Raw genomic sequence first — 14,806 nt, forward strand, 5'->3', positions numbered from 1 at the left:
TTTATAGGCGACCTCATTTTCAATGACTCAGTTCACTTACCTCACTCATAAGAATCCACATCAAATCAATTCCTCACCCCCAATATTCACAACCACTGTTCATCTCATCAAATATCAACATCTCAAACACTTCTTAATGTTCCCTTCCTCACAGCAAACAAACCTGCTCTCTCCAGCTATTGTTTTGTAAAAATCGTTCTTTACCTTAAAACTCTTGTTTAGTATAGGGATACAGTGCGGAGACAGACCCTTCGGCCCACCGAGTCCGCACCGACCAGCGATCCCCCCACACTAACATTCTACACACTCTGGGGACAATTCACACTTATACCAAGCCAATTAACCTGGTAGCATACAACTGCAAATTCTGCTCTCTCAACATTTCATCAAAGCCCAGTCAAATAACTTACACAAACTCAAATAAGGTTTTGCATCTTTTTTCACCCCTGTTGCCTCCATCACCTAGCAAGTTATTCCTTTGTTTTTTAGACAGCTCCTCCACATAGAGTCCACTTACTCAAGTCGACTTTAAATGGCTCACTGCAGAAATTAGATTGCAGTAGGAGTATTGTGTTCAGTTTTGGTCACCTCTGCTGGAGAAAAGTTGCCATTAAGCTGGAAAGGGGACAGAAAATATTTTGTTTGGTTTAGCTTAGAGATACAGAGTGGAAACAGGCCCTTCGACCCACCGACCAGTGATCCCTAACATTATTCTACACACATCAAGGAACAATTTCCATTTGTACCAAGCCAAATAACCTACACACCGTATATCTTTGGAGTGTGGGAGGAAACCGGTGATCCCTGAGAAAACCCACGCAGGTCACGGACGAACGTACAAACTCCGTACAGGCAACACCCGTAGTAAGGATCAAACCCGTCTCTGGCACTGTAAGGCAGCAACTCTACCACTGAGCCACCGTGCACAGGATTGCTACGAGGCATTACAAGGATGATACCAGGACTCAAGGGCCAGGGCTACAGAGTGTGATTGGGCAGGCAAGGACTGTATCCATGCTACATGACTGTATGGCAACACATGTTGCTACTGAGATAATCCTTTGCTCAGATATCTACAGCCTTTGGCTGACCTGGGTACCACAGGGGCAGATAAGATAAACTAGGCAGAGAGACTTGGTGCCAGCTCATCACGTAATAACGTCCCTCCCTGCGGCATAGAACTGAGTGCCAGGGCTACCCTTTCGAGCTTTGATTACTGCAGTTTTTTTCTTGGAAAACTAGCTCAAAAAACCATGGAGTATGTAAATTGCTACACAAAGTAAAGTTACAGCTCAACAGTTGCCGACGGCGATCCTCCAGCGTTGCCATTCATAAATTTATGGTCCCACTAGCTCGTCTGGTCTTCCCTAAAACTGCAATTAATTTGGGAAATATCCCGCTACTTTGAAATTAGAAAACCATGAGTAGAGAAAAAAAAAACCCATATCAAATCTCCAGCTCCACTGCCATTAAAAACACTAAGAGCTTACTAACCACTTTAATTGCAATGCCTTTTTTAAGTATAGAAAAAAAATGAATACAAATATCTGAATAAATTAAGTCATTCGCCCTTCATTCACCCCAAAATAATATCATTTGTCCTTGGGTGAACCATTCACCAGTTTAAGAAGCACTGCTCTAAACTAAACCACTGGAAGAATTCAGCGGGTCAGGCAGCATCTGTGGAAGAAATTTCAGGTCAACTGCATACTTCCCTCCACAGATGTTGCCTGACCTACTGAATTCCACCAACAGCTTGTTTCTGATAAGTTCTGTTTTCCCTTCACTTAATACACTTTCAATGGTTTTGGATTTTAAAGTTTCAGTTTAGACACAGCAAGAACCATGATGTGAAAATAACACTGGAACTTTTGGTTAAACTGTAACTTAATGTCAATGGGGGGGGGGAGGAAAGTTGGCAAATTCCTTTATAGATTGCACAGTCTTAATGTCATTATATCTAAGCAGGCCCGAGTGTGAAGGTGATCTTGAAGGCACGACTTTTTAACACTCAGCTCTCCACTACCAATGAAAGACATCTCGTTATCAAGTTCTCCAGGCCTATTCAGATTCAGACAGAAATATCACATAGCTACTAGTAAGTACCAGATTAACTCAACAGCTACAATGCCCTCCATAATGATTGGGACAAAGAACCATCATTGATTTATTTTCCTCTGTATTCCACAATTTGAGATTTGTAAAAGGAAAAAAAAAAAAAATCACATGTGGTTAAAGTGCACATTAACAGATTTTAATAAAGGCCATTTTTATACATTTTGGTTTCACCATGTAGAAATTACAGCTGTGTTTATACCCATTTCAGGGCACCATAATGTTTGGGACACAGCAATGTCATGTAAATTAAAGTAGTCATGTTTAGTATTTTGTTGCATATCCTTTGCATGCAATGACTGCTTGAAGTCTATGATTCATGGACATCACCAGTTGCTGGATGTCTTCTCTGGTGATGCTCTGCCAGGCCTGTATTGCAGCCATCTTTAGCTTATGCTTGTTTTGGGGGCTAGTCCCTTCAGTTTTCTCTTCAGCATATACAAGGCATGCTCAATTGGGTTCAGATCGGATGATTGACTTGGCCACTCAAGAATTGACAATTTTTTAGCTTTGAAAAACTCCTTTGTTGCTTTAGCAGTATGTTTGGGATCACTGTCTTGCTGTAGAATGAACCTCCGGCCAATGAGTTTTGAGGCATTTGTTTGAACTTGAGCAGATAGGATGTGTCTATACACTTCAGAATTCATTATGCTACTACCATCAGGTGTTGTATCATCAATGAAGATAAGTGAGCCAGTACCTTCAGCAGCCATACATGCCCAGGCCATAACACCTCCACCACCCTGTTTCACAGATGAGATGGTATGCTTTGGATCTTGGGCAGTTCCTACTCTCCTCCATACTTTGCTCTTGCCATCACTCTGATACAAGTTAATCTTTGTCTCATCTGTCCACAAGACCCTTTTCCAGAACTGTGGTTACTCTTTTAAATAAGTGTTGGCAAACTGTAACCTGGCCATCCTATTTTTGTGGCTAACCAGTGGTTTGCATCTTGCAGTGTAGCCTCTGTATTTCTGTTCATGAACTCTTCTGCGAACAGTGGTCATTGACAAATCCACACCTGACTCCTGAAGAGTGTTTCTGATCTGTCGGACAGGTGTTTGGGGATTTTTCTTTATTATAGAGAGAATTCGTCTGTCATCAGCTGTGGAGGCCTTCCTTGGCCTGCCAGTCCCTTTGCGATTAGTAAGCTCACCAGTGCTCTCTTTCTTCTTAAAGATGTTCCAAACAGTTGATTTTGGTAAGCCTAATGTAGGCTGATGTCTCTAACAGTTTTATTCTTGTTTCTCAGTCTCATAATGGCTTCCTTGACTTTCATTGGCACAACGTTGGTCCTCAGTGGATCACCAACATGTCCGAGACACTACATTTGGAAAACATTAGGCTTGTCTTGGCGGAAAAAAACAGATCAATTTCTTAAGACATGGACACCCTTTACCGAATTCTTACAACAATAGCATGGTGCAACACAAATTTAAATCTGATGCTGGGTTGGGTGAGGTGGGCGGGGGGGACGGACGAGAGGCAAAGTATATCTCCACCTTTCTTTTTCTTTTTTCTCATTTCTATATCTTTCTGCCACACTACTTTGGTAGTTTAGGGGACTTTCTTTTGTTCTTTTTTGATCTATCTTTTCACTTTCTATTTTTTTTTCTTTCTTGTTTTCTTTCTCTTTTCTTTTTCTATTTTCATAAGGTTAAAAATGAAGCCGTACAATAATTGTATAATTTTAGATGCCGAATGTTTTATCTCTGTACAATTTCGTCTAATAAAAATAAATAAATAAATAAATAAATAAACAGAGATGGTTTGGTCCTCATGTTGACAAACAGCAATAAAAGTTTCCAAAGGTGATGGAAAGACTGGAGGAAAGACTAGGTGCTGAGAGCATTAAGGAGGCAATTATACACACCTGAGCAATTACAAACACCCGTGAAGCCATGTGTCCCAAACAGTATGGTGCCCTGAAATTGGGGGTGTACTCTATGTATAAACACAGCTGTAATTTCTACATGGTGAAACCAAAATGAATAAAAATGACCTTTGTTAGAATCTGACAATGTGCACTTTCACCACATGTGATTTTTTTTCTATTACAAATCTCAAATTGTGGAGGCAAATAAATAAATGAAGGGCCGTTGTCCCAAACATTATGGAGGGCACTGTACATACACTGGAAGTCAAATGGTCAATGTCAAGGCATCTTAGCCACAAGCTTTTAACTAAAAGTACAAACAACACAAAGATCCAAACTGATTCCAGTGTGCCTATGAGCAGTAGATCTGAGTAATTTGTCAAAATGAATATTTCAATGTGCACTGAACTGGATAACTCCGGTTAATCATTTCATTTTTACACAACTTACAGGTATATTTTAAATGTGCTCTTTTACACCATGTGAATACATGATGTGCAGTGATGCTGTTTGTTCAAACTTGAAGGCATAATAAGATCTATTTCAAATACAATTCATATCCTGGTATATAGATTAGTAAAGTCACACAGATGGCAAATACAGACAGACATTTATTCCTGTGCATGGAATACTTAAAGGTGCCTGTATTCCTTAATTTAATTGCGCACTGTTGCAAAACGATAATACAGATGCAAGTTTTACAGGTTAAATATTCCGCCTCACAGACTTGGTGAATTAAAGCACATGATCAGTCTACTCCCAAGCCACCAATTTCATTTGCCACCAGATACATAAACACTCAAGGACACGTTAATGTATAAATGGCATAACTGTTTCAATTACTTCCCTGTACTTGCAAAGCTCACAATGACATTGCTATTTATCCAACTGCCAACTGGTTAACTGACAAAGCAATTGAATAAAACAAAGAATATGTCATTAGGCTATTTGGTAATGAGAGCACATGGGAGCTTGTGCTCCTGCTTGACAAGTTTGGGATTACAAGTTCAATCTTACCATCGAAAGTTGAGCCATTGTATTTATTACATCTGGTTAGTGGCTGAACTGGTTTAAGAAAACACATCAACTGGAATACGAGATACGAGGAACTGCAAATGCTGGTTTATACAAAAAAAGACACAAAGTGCTGGAGTAACTCAGTGGGACAGACAGCATCTCTGGAGAACATGGATCGGTGGCTTTTTACGGTGGGCCCCTTCTTCTGATGAAAGGTCCTGACTGGAAACATTACTTATCCATGTTCTCTAGAGATGCTGCCAGACCCACAGAGTTACTCCAGCACTTTATGTATTTTATGACACACGAAATGCCGTAGAAACTTTAAATAGTTCTCTTATGTTCCTTCACAGTGCCGACCCGTGCCCTTGTGGAGATCTCAGCTTGTTGGACATCACTTGGCTTAGTAAGACATTGCCCAGGCCTACCAATCCTCTGGATCAACAATGATCTTACTGATTGAGAGAGCAAGCTTGTCGGACAGTGGCCTATTTTCCCACTGCTTCCTGTTTCATGATGCTAAAGACTTTTTAAGCAACATTTGCTAACTGCACCAGATACTTCCAATAGTGGACTCCCAATGTGGACTAAATGCAAGGGTTGAATACATTGTTTAATCCTGTCTGTGCACCAGGGACTTGCAAGTTTGCAAGTACAGTTTGCTGCCACAGGTTTGGACTTAAGCAGTTATTAGTTTCTGGCATGTCAGTGATTAAGGAGTCGATTTTATTGAAGATAGGCAAACTGCCATTTTCTGTAAAAACTCCTCCCACCTATATATGGAACAGAAGAAATCCCCATGAAATATTCAGCAACCTGCAGGTTTAGGATTTTAGCTGCTGAGATTGATGCAACAGTTTAGCTGCAGTGACAAAGTTCGATGTAAATGTAAAAGATTTTGGAAATAAAAATCACCGAAGGACTCAATTATTTGAGGCACAATTGACTTACTGCTTAACGACACGTGAAACAAAACTTGCAAGATCGATGGTTCATTTTTCAAAATATCTTATTGGCTCTAATGAGTGGTTGGGCGAACATGGGTTGAGAGTGATGGGTGCCTGAAAAGCATTGGCAGGGATGGTGGTGGAGGCAGATACGTTAGTGATATTTACAGGTGTCAGGGGCTATAGGCAGGGGAGTGGGGTTGAGATGGATAGATCAGCCATGATAGAATGGCAGAGACTTGATGGGCCGAATGGTCTAATTCTGCTCCTATCACTTATGAATCTATTCAAGAGGCCTTTAGATAGGCACATGGATATGCAGTTGATCACATGGAGGCAAGAGGAGATTAGACTTGCCATCATGTTCAAAAGGGTACTGCAGATGCTGGAATATCGAAGGTACACAAAATTGCTGGGGAAACTCAGCGGGTGCAGCAGCATCTATGGAGCGAAGGAAATAGGCGACGTTTCGGGCCGAAACCCTTCTTCAGACTGACTGTCAGGTCCTTTCACGTCCTTGCCATCATGTTGGGCATGGATATTATGGGCTGAAAGGCATGTTCCTGTGCAGTACTCTTCCATGTAACATAGTACAGTATCAAGAGAGAAAGAAAAGGGCTATATGCAAAGATTAATTTGAGTTGGAAGTTGCCCCTATTCATGGATGCCCACGCGGCTGATCATCAGCCATCAAGGCCAGCGAAATTAATGTCGCTTATTAATTAATGGCAGTAAAAAGGATTTTTGTGCGACTTGTGCAAAAGTAAATCATAATTGGTGTTTTTTTACATATGTAACATCAGGTGGTCTTTGGTCAACTATTTTATGTATAGGTCTTGTTGTAAACACTTTGATTTACACCGTTGAGGGGAAGGCCATTAAACCAAAAGAATGATAAATTATGTATCACCCAAAGTGGGATTTGTATGTTTCCCCAAAATCTATCAACCCAGCCTTGCCGAATCAGAAAATCAAGTGGAGCGTTCCCTTCATCATCGTTACTTTTTTGCATATCTTTCATTCATTGTTCTGTATCTCTCTATATCATCATCGATATCTCCTATTTCCTTTTCCCGCGACTTTCAGTCCGATGAAGGGTCTTGACCAGAAACGTCACCCATTCTTTCTCTCCAGAGATGCTGCCTGTCCCGCTGAGTTATTCCAGCTTTTTGTGTCTATCTTACGTGGAGCACTAAACCATGCCAATCACAAATTGGACTCTGTGGGGCATCTCGCAAGTACTCGCTAGAAATTAGAGGATTGAGGGGGGGGTCATAGAAACATACAAAATTCTTAAGGGGTTGGACAGGCTAGATGCAGGAAGATTGTTCCCGATGTTGGGGAAGTCCAGGACAAGGGGTCACAGTTTAAGGATAAAAGGGAAATCCTTTAGGACCAAGATGAGAAAAACATTTTTCACACAGAGAGTGGTAAATCTCTGGAACTCTCTGCCACAGAAGGTAGTTGAGGCCAGTCCATTGGCTATATTTAAGAGTTAGATGTGGCCCTTGTGGCTAAAGGGATCAGGAGGTATGGAGAGAAGGCAGGTACAGGATACTGAGTTGGATGATCTGTCATGATCATATTGAATGGCGGTGCAGGCTCGAAGGGCCGAATGGCCTACTCCTGCACCTATTTTCTATGTTTCTATCTGACACAGACTAAAATGATCAGGAGTGTGAGGCCATACATGGTGCATAAGGTCTACAGAACATTCAAAAACATTTGCAATGCTCTGAAGAAGTGGTGCACTCCTCACCCTTCAACTTCTCAAGACGAGAGAAAGGATCCTGGAAATTGAGCCGAAGAACTCATGATCCCCGTGGCTGTCAGGTCCTTTCACAATTCTATGGCACCAAGGAGAAGGCCCCAATCTATGATGAGGTGACTCGGTACAGCATCAGGCAACTAAGCTTACAGTGTCCCAACATTGTCCTTTCCTGCTCCATGTTGCTAAGGAGGTTAAATGGCACTGGCATCCACCCTCTCTTAAATTTCTCCATTTTCACTTTGATACTATTTTCATATGAAGTTTCAATAGTGGAGGAGGTCAGAAATAGGAATGATCTATGTAAGGATGAATGTGTAAATAACTTATAAATATATGAACTTTGATGTATAATTTGAGAAGCATTCTTGAAGTTGCTAATGACGACATCTAACTTTGTCAACCTGACTTTGTGCAATGATAAAATGTTCACATTCGATCTAAATGTTGTCCACATCATGGTAATCTACACCATAAGTGGCTCCAGACTCTGAGGGAAAACTTACCAGAACTGGAAGGCGATAACAGGCATCTTCCTTTCTTATCATGTTGGAACCTGCTTCATTTTTTCCAATCATCAATTCTTCTCAATATCCCTCCAGCCCTTCACGATTAACATACTGCCACATTTTTTCCATGAACCTTTATTAATGGCCTGCTTTGAAAGACCTTGAGATGGTAATTTGTAATACTCCGTATACCTCCTGATGGTCATTCATCTGCTTTGACCTACAAGCAAGCTGATTATAAGACCCATCGCTTCCTTGCTTCGTCTTTAATAATAGTGAAAAAAACCATGGCTTCTCCTCCACAAAATTCACCTAGTTTGATGCTCCACCTTTACTTCTGGTAGGTAAAATATTTATCTCATTAGTGAATGTAGCTAAACTGTTTATTACATATTCATCTATCGGTTTCTTACAACAGTAGGAAGGATGAGCACCAATTATTCAGCCAAGTCAAAGATACCTCTTGTGTACCTGGAGATTCTTATTACAACATCCAGTCTCATTCTGAACAGGAATGTTTTGCCTTGGTCAAAAATTGGACATTATTAGATGAATGTGGTTTGCAAATAATCACAAAATTGCACAAAATTTGATTTGTGTGTACTTACTGCCACAGCAGGCTTAACACCAGCTTACCAACAGATCCCATCCAAGATCACTGCAGTAAACAAAATCTCAGTATGCAAATATGATTGGAGTGCAATTGGAGCATAGGATTTGGATTATTATTAGTTGAGGCAATTATTGCTTCTCCTGCACTGTCTTGAGCTACACAGACAGTAATGACTAGAATCCTCAGAGTAAGACTACAACCTTGATCTTGTTGGAGATAAAGGGTCTCATAATACCTCAACGGTCTCATAATACCTCAACACTACTTCAGGGGTAGGGCATCCAGAATTGCTGTACTCATTGTGGCCAACAATTAGAACATAACAATCATCACAAGTGCCCATCAAATGGGAATGGTAGAGTTAGTTAATTAGTGGTCCCGTAGAAATGTTTACACCAATGAATGCTGCATGAACATTAGATTAGGTGATGATCTCGACGTCCCAACAGTTTTAAAAGATCACTAGTAAAGAACAGTCATTTACTCGAGATACCAGAAGACTCAGCGTCCCACAGAAGCACCATGAGTCAGCACCTTAAAAAACTGAAGAGGAAATTTTGCAAAAGATGCACTAATCTAGTAATAAGGGAAGAGTCACAGGAAAGTAAGGGAATTGTAATTGGGAACTGAATTACAATTTCAGGGAGGGAGAACAGTAATGCAGTGATTTCAATTACAGTCGAGATGTGCAGAAACTGTTTCCATTGATGACAGCATTTGCTTCAAAGCGTCAAGATTATGATCTGATACTTTTCTCCTCCAATCCAATTGAGGGCCTTTAAACAGGAGCACAATTGCATTTGGTTTGGAGTTTGAACAATGGGCTCCAAGTTGGACAATAGCACCCATACATCTTTACCCGGTTTTGTTTCTTTTCAGGTGCTTTGGCCCTTGCAAACGGATCTAAACCCAGACTGCTGAAACGCATTAATAAAATACACAAACAATTTCCAAACAACCTAAAATTGGATAAATGTCTGGTGGATAGATGGGTGTCTGCTTGGATAAAAGTTCACAGAAAACTTTAATACTTCGAACTGCTAAGAAATAGAAAGTAGTAATGATTTAATAAAGGACAGTTTTGGCCCCATTTTCATGTTAAAAATTAGATCATTCGGCTGATATAGACTGGACTGTCCAGGCCAAATCAGGACCCGTGGTAATATGAATCAGCATGACCCACTAAAGAGGCTGTGAAGGAAGCTTCAATACTTTACCAGAGCTTTGATTCAGCTGGAAACCTTTCATAGAAGAACAGGAGCAGTGGTTTATGCATAATAATGGATCTAATACTAAAAGTCATGGATGCCATTTGATAAGAAAACAGCATTTTTTTTTTCAAATTGTCGATTCCATTTGTGACAAGCTTGCAAGACAAAAAAAAAATCTGTTGAGAGAGCTATCGCTGTGTAAGCACAAAGGATGAAAAAATGAATAACAGGTAAGTTGAAAGGCAAATGAAGGAAAAGTAATCCTAACAGACACCACCAACATTAATGAGTGGTTTAAAGTACTGACGCATGTTTTTCCTTGTCTGATTACAAACATGTAAATGTGCAGCAAAGGAGAAAAAAATAAGGCTTTGTCTCACTGATGTCACTTCTCAGCAGTCAATAATTTAATTCCAGGAATTTTTCCTCTTTTCAGTTAAAAAAAAATGCAATTGTGTTGCAACAATAGATCTATTTGTCCATCTTTACAAATCAATCTGCATACAGATGCGTTTGTCAGTGGGTGATTCGGAATGGCAGAATTTGGCAGGTTGAAAGGGGATCTCTGCAGCTTGAAGTGAAATCACAAAGGAGCCTGGAATAAGCCCAGCAATGATGTAAACAAGCAGATCCTTAGCAGGAGCGCCCCCTGCCCTGGCTGAACACACACTGCGGGCGCGGCTGGAAGAGAAAAACAACTTTGATTGGCATCGATGTTGGCCAAATGCTTTCTTTACAGCAAAAAGAGAGAAAATGCAAAGAGATGATGTAAACCGATTGCATTTGAGTCGAATCTCAAAGGATGGTGGCATTACAATAGGGATCATGTTCCTGACCAAAAATGAATTGGAATATTTAAAATAAGCAACACAGACATGTTTGCTATCTCGGATCACTACTTAACACACTGATGCGGTGGAATTTGCAGTGCTGTAATTTTAGAATGACTATTTTTATGTTTGCAATCATACTTGAATTGGCTAACGTAATGCTAAATGCAACCGAGAACCGTGGATGCACTTAATGGAGAAGATTTCCACTAATTTATACACAATTAATGTCGACTGGGGGGAGGTGAAGGAGGGAACAAAAACAGTTACAATAACCTTTCACAAGAATTGTTGCGAAGTTTTGCAACCCAGTGAATCACACATTCACTTTATAATTCAACACATAGATCGGTTCAGCAGGCAAATGCACCTTTTTTTCCACTGCACCTTTGCATTTGAAAATCACACAAACATTAAAAAAATATTTTTTAAAGAGAGGTAGGCGAAAAGCAGCATTGCACCGGGGGTAAAAAAACAAGACACGTCTTGACAAGAAAGAAAATCGCAAATTCATAACGGGCAAAAACAAGTTGCAATGATCTTTTTCCCCCAAGTCGCCGGACTCAATGGTGCAAATGAAAGATATGCAAGAACACATGAATGTTGAATTAATTTGTTATGTTGAAGTGGTTAGCGGCTCCCTTCCCCTGTCACTAGTCCAATCTGCATGTACAGGGTGCTGCTGTTTACTCTGCTGTTCCCTTTGTTCATATCTATATTGTTTTTTTGCACAGTTACCTGTCTGGAGATCCTCTGACAGCGGTTTAAATATTCCCCCGCTGCCATGTTCTCTGGGCTCCTGTCGTTTTCCTCGCTGATGCTGATGATCATTTTCTTTGCATGGAGTGGTGGAGTGGTAGCTGGATGCACGGTGCGGTGGTGGCTGCTGCTGGAGCCGGGGCTTTGTCCCGCAAAGCCGGCGCTGAGCTGAGCTGCGCTGCGCTCCGTGCAAGTCAGGACACAGCAGCCTCCCCGGGAGCGCGCTGCTGTCACTCAACTCACCGCGGCCCCCGGGCCCGGCCAATGGCCAATCAGCGGGCCGCCCCTGTATCCAAGGGGAAGCGGCGGCGCGGGCCAATCACAAGGCGGGCAGCTGGAGGCCCGCCAGCCAATCAGCATTGGCGGCTGTGATGAAGTTGCTCCAAGGCTCAGAGACAGGGTTTGTCTCCATGCAAGTGGATTCCTTCCACTTTTGCTCCAACTCCACTCAACCTGCTGAGACTTCACGCCCCAAGATGTGAAAAACTTGGATCTTCATTTTGCTGATGTTGAACAAAGTTTGCAAAGATAATTTTGCTGTAATGTATTGTGTGTGTGTGTGAAGGAACACCAGAAATTACAGCATTTATTTCTGGTGCAAGAGAAATCACTATCAGTTACCTTGCACGATCGTCCAAATACTTCCAGGCACTTTAATAGATTTTCCAGCATCTGAAGTTCCTTCTTAAACACTTTGTCTACTCCACTGCGAAATCTCCTCAAGGTATACCTACTTTGAAGAAGTTCTCCTCCTCCCTCTGAAGACAGTTTTACTCCCTCAGCCCTCGGGCTCCTCCTCTTCCTTTCTCCTTTCTTCTCCCCGCCCCCCTCACCCTACATCAGTCTGAAGAAGGGTTTCGGCCTGAAACGTTGTCTATTTCCTTCGCTCCATAGATGCTGCTGCACCCGCTGACCCGCTGAGTTTCTCCAGCACTTTTGGCTACCTTAAAACTGCTGAGATACATTTGAGGTGTGGTCACTGCAGTTTTGCAGGAAACACAATAGCCAGTTTGGTCCAACCACCAACGCCACTCTTGATATCGACACCATTCAGTCTGAAGAAGGGTCTCAACCCGAAACGTCACCCATTCCTTCTCTCCAGAGATGCTGCCTGTCCCGCTGAGTTAGTCCAGCATTTTGTGTGAACACCACTCTTGATATTGGACAGCTCATCGAGTTCATGCAGAAAAGAAGTGCTGTTGATATTCATTGGGTAAGTCAGCATTTGTGAAGAGAGAAGCAGAAATAACATTTCAGGTTGATGACCTTTCAGCAGAAGTGGGGGGAAAATGTGGAACACAAGTGTGTTTTAAGATTGAAGGAAGAAAGAGAATGTCTGAGAAGGTGGAATGCAGGATGCCAAGCCTATTGAAAACTGGAATGTCCAGGTTCAGGAACAGCTACTTCCCTGCAGCCATTAGGCTATTAAACATCACAACCTCAAATAAGCTGTGAACTACATATACTATATTTATTATTATTCTTGCACTATGATTGTGTTTTTTTGTGTGTGTATGTATTTGTATATATATATATATATATATATATATATATATATGTAGTCCCTAGTCCCTCAGAACAGATATATATATATATATATATATATATGTAGTCCCTAGTCCCTCAGAACAGATCTCCGGAGAAGGTTCGAGTCAAAGGTTCGACAGCAGTCTGCCATCAGTTCGACGAGGACGTCGACCAAGTATGAAGAGCTGGTCATAGACTGCCGCAAGCAGGGCTGGAAGGCAAGGTGTGTGACCATCAAGGTTGGCTGCAGATGTTTTGCAGGGCAATCGCTCTACAAAGCCTTGAGTGCACTGGGCATCAACGGAATGGAGAGGAGAAGAGCCATCAAGAACACCACAGAGGCAGCGGAGAAGGCCTCGAGATGGCTCTGGATCAGGAGAAGAGGTCCATGGGGAGGAGCGAATGCCACCTGAACACAAGTCGTGGTCTGATCAACCACGGCTGGGTCGCCTGGGTGAGGGTGTCCGATGTTGAAAGGCCCGAAACACCCAATGACCCCAGATCACATCACTGATGATGTGTTCAGGATCATGTTCAGGAAGCACCATTAATATATCTATCAGGCAAGGGAGGAGGTCTGTATGGGACTGAAGCAAGAACAGTAATATGTATCCCTCATAACTTACAGCCCAGGTGCGTTCCCACACTAGCCTCTGATTTAGAGGAAGTGAGCGGAACTAATGGAGAAGTTGTTCAATTTAGTTTAGTTTAGTTCATTATCAAGTGTATCGAGGTACAGTGAATAACTTTTTGTTGCATGCTAACCAGATAGTGGAAAGACTGTACAGGTGTAAGAGGTTATGGGGAGAAGGCAAAAGAATGGGATTAGGTGAGAGAGGTAGATCAGCCATGATTGAATGGCTGAGGAGACTTGATGGGCCGAATGGCCTAATTCTGCTCCTATCACTTATGATCTCATGATCTACTTGATTACAATCGAGCCGTCCACAGTGTACAGATACATGCATGATAAAGTCAGATTAAAGATAGTCTGAGGGCCTCCATTGAGGTAGAGAGTAGCGCAGGACCGTTCCCTAGTTGTTGATAGAATGGTTCAGTTGCCTGATAACAGCTGGGAAGAAATTTAAGAACAAATTGACCAGGTAAATGAGGGTGGTTTGGAGGGGGACTAGTTGAGCATCTGTTATGATAGGAGGCTATGATAGTGAAGAGGGAGTGGACATACACAGTTGAAGATAAGCTAGGTGGAACCAGAAATCTGGATGTTTTAGAGTAGTGGGAGGGCAGCACGGGGAAGAAATAACAAAATCAAGGAGGAAATAAATAATTTCTGTAAGATAAGATCATGCTGCAACTGTGGGTCTGTCTACCAGACAGCACAGCTTGCACATCTCAGGGAAGGGGTGGAACTAGGATGCTCCCGGTTGGGGTCGATGAAGCTGGAAGATCTCCCGAGAAAACAAAGATCAGTGACAGTCAGGGAGGCAACAGCCTGATGCTCAATAGCCGGATGACGGTCCAGAGGGAGATATGTGGAGGGTGACTGGGAGTGGATATTCAGGCTGTGAGGTTGGAATTAGCCCACAACAGCACACTCCTCTTTAATGAAACAGAGTGGTGTACCCAGCCTGGTCCATCACAGAGACTGTGCTCCCCAACATCTGTATGAGGCA

General features: G+C 41.9%; 1 protein-coding gene across 2 annotated transcripts in view; it reads right to left on the minus strand.

The window, feature by feature from the left end:
* The window catches only part of LOC116978890 (sestrin-3-like), a 58,578-nt gene extending 46,691 nt beyond the window's left edge, over positions 1 to 11,887 (minus strand). For both annotated transcript variants that reach the window (XM_033030149.1, XM_033030147.1), the window contains exon 1: positions 11,625 to 11,887. In XM_033030149.1, the coding sequence (XP_032886040.1) occupies positions 11,625 to 11,717 (93 nt within the window). In that variant the 5' untranslated portion in view covers positions 11,718 to 11,887. The remainder of the gene's footprint in view (positions 1 to 11,624) is intronic.
* Positions 11,888 to 14,806: the final 2,919 nt, after the last annotated feature.

This window comes from Amblyraja radiata, chromosome 12, assembly GCF_010909765.2.
Source record: "Amblyraja radiata isolate CabotCenter1 chromosome 12, sAmbRad1.1.pri, whole genome shotgun sequence".
Lineage (NCBI taxonomy): Eukaryota > Metazoa > Chordata > Chondrichthyes > Rajiformes > Rajidae > Amblyraja > Amblyraja radiata.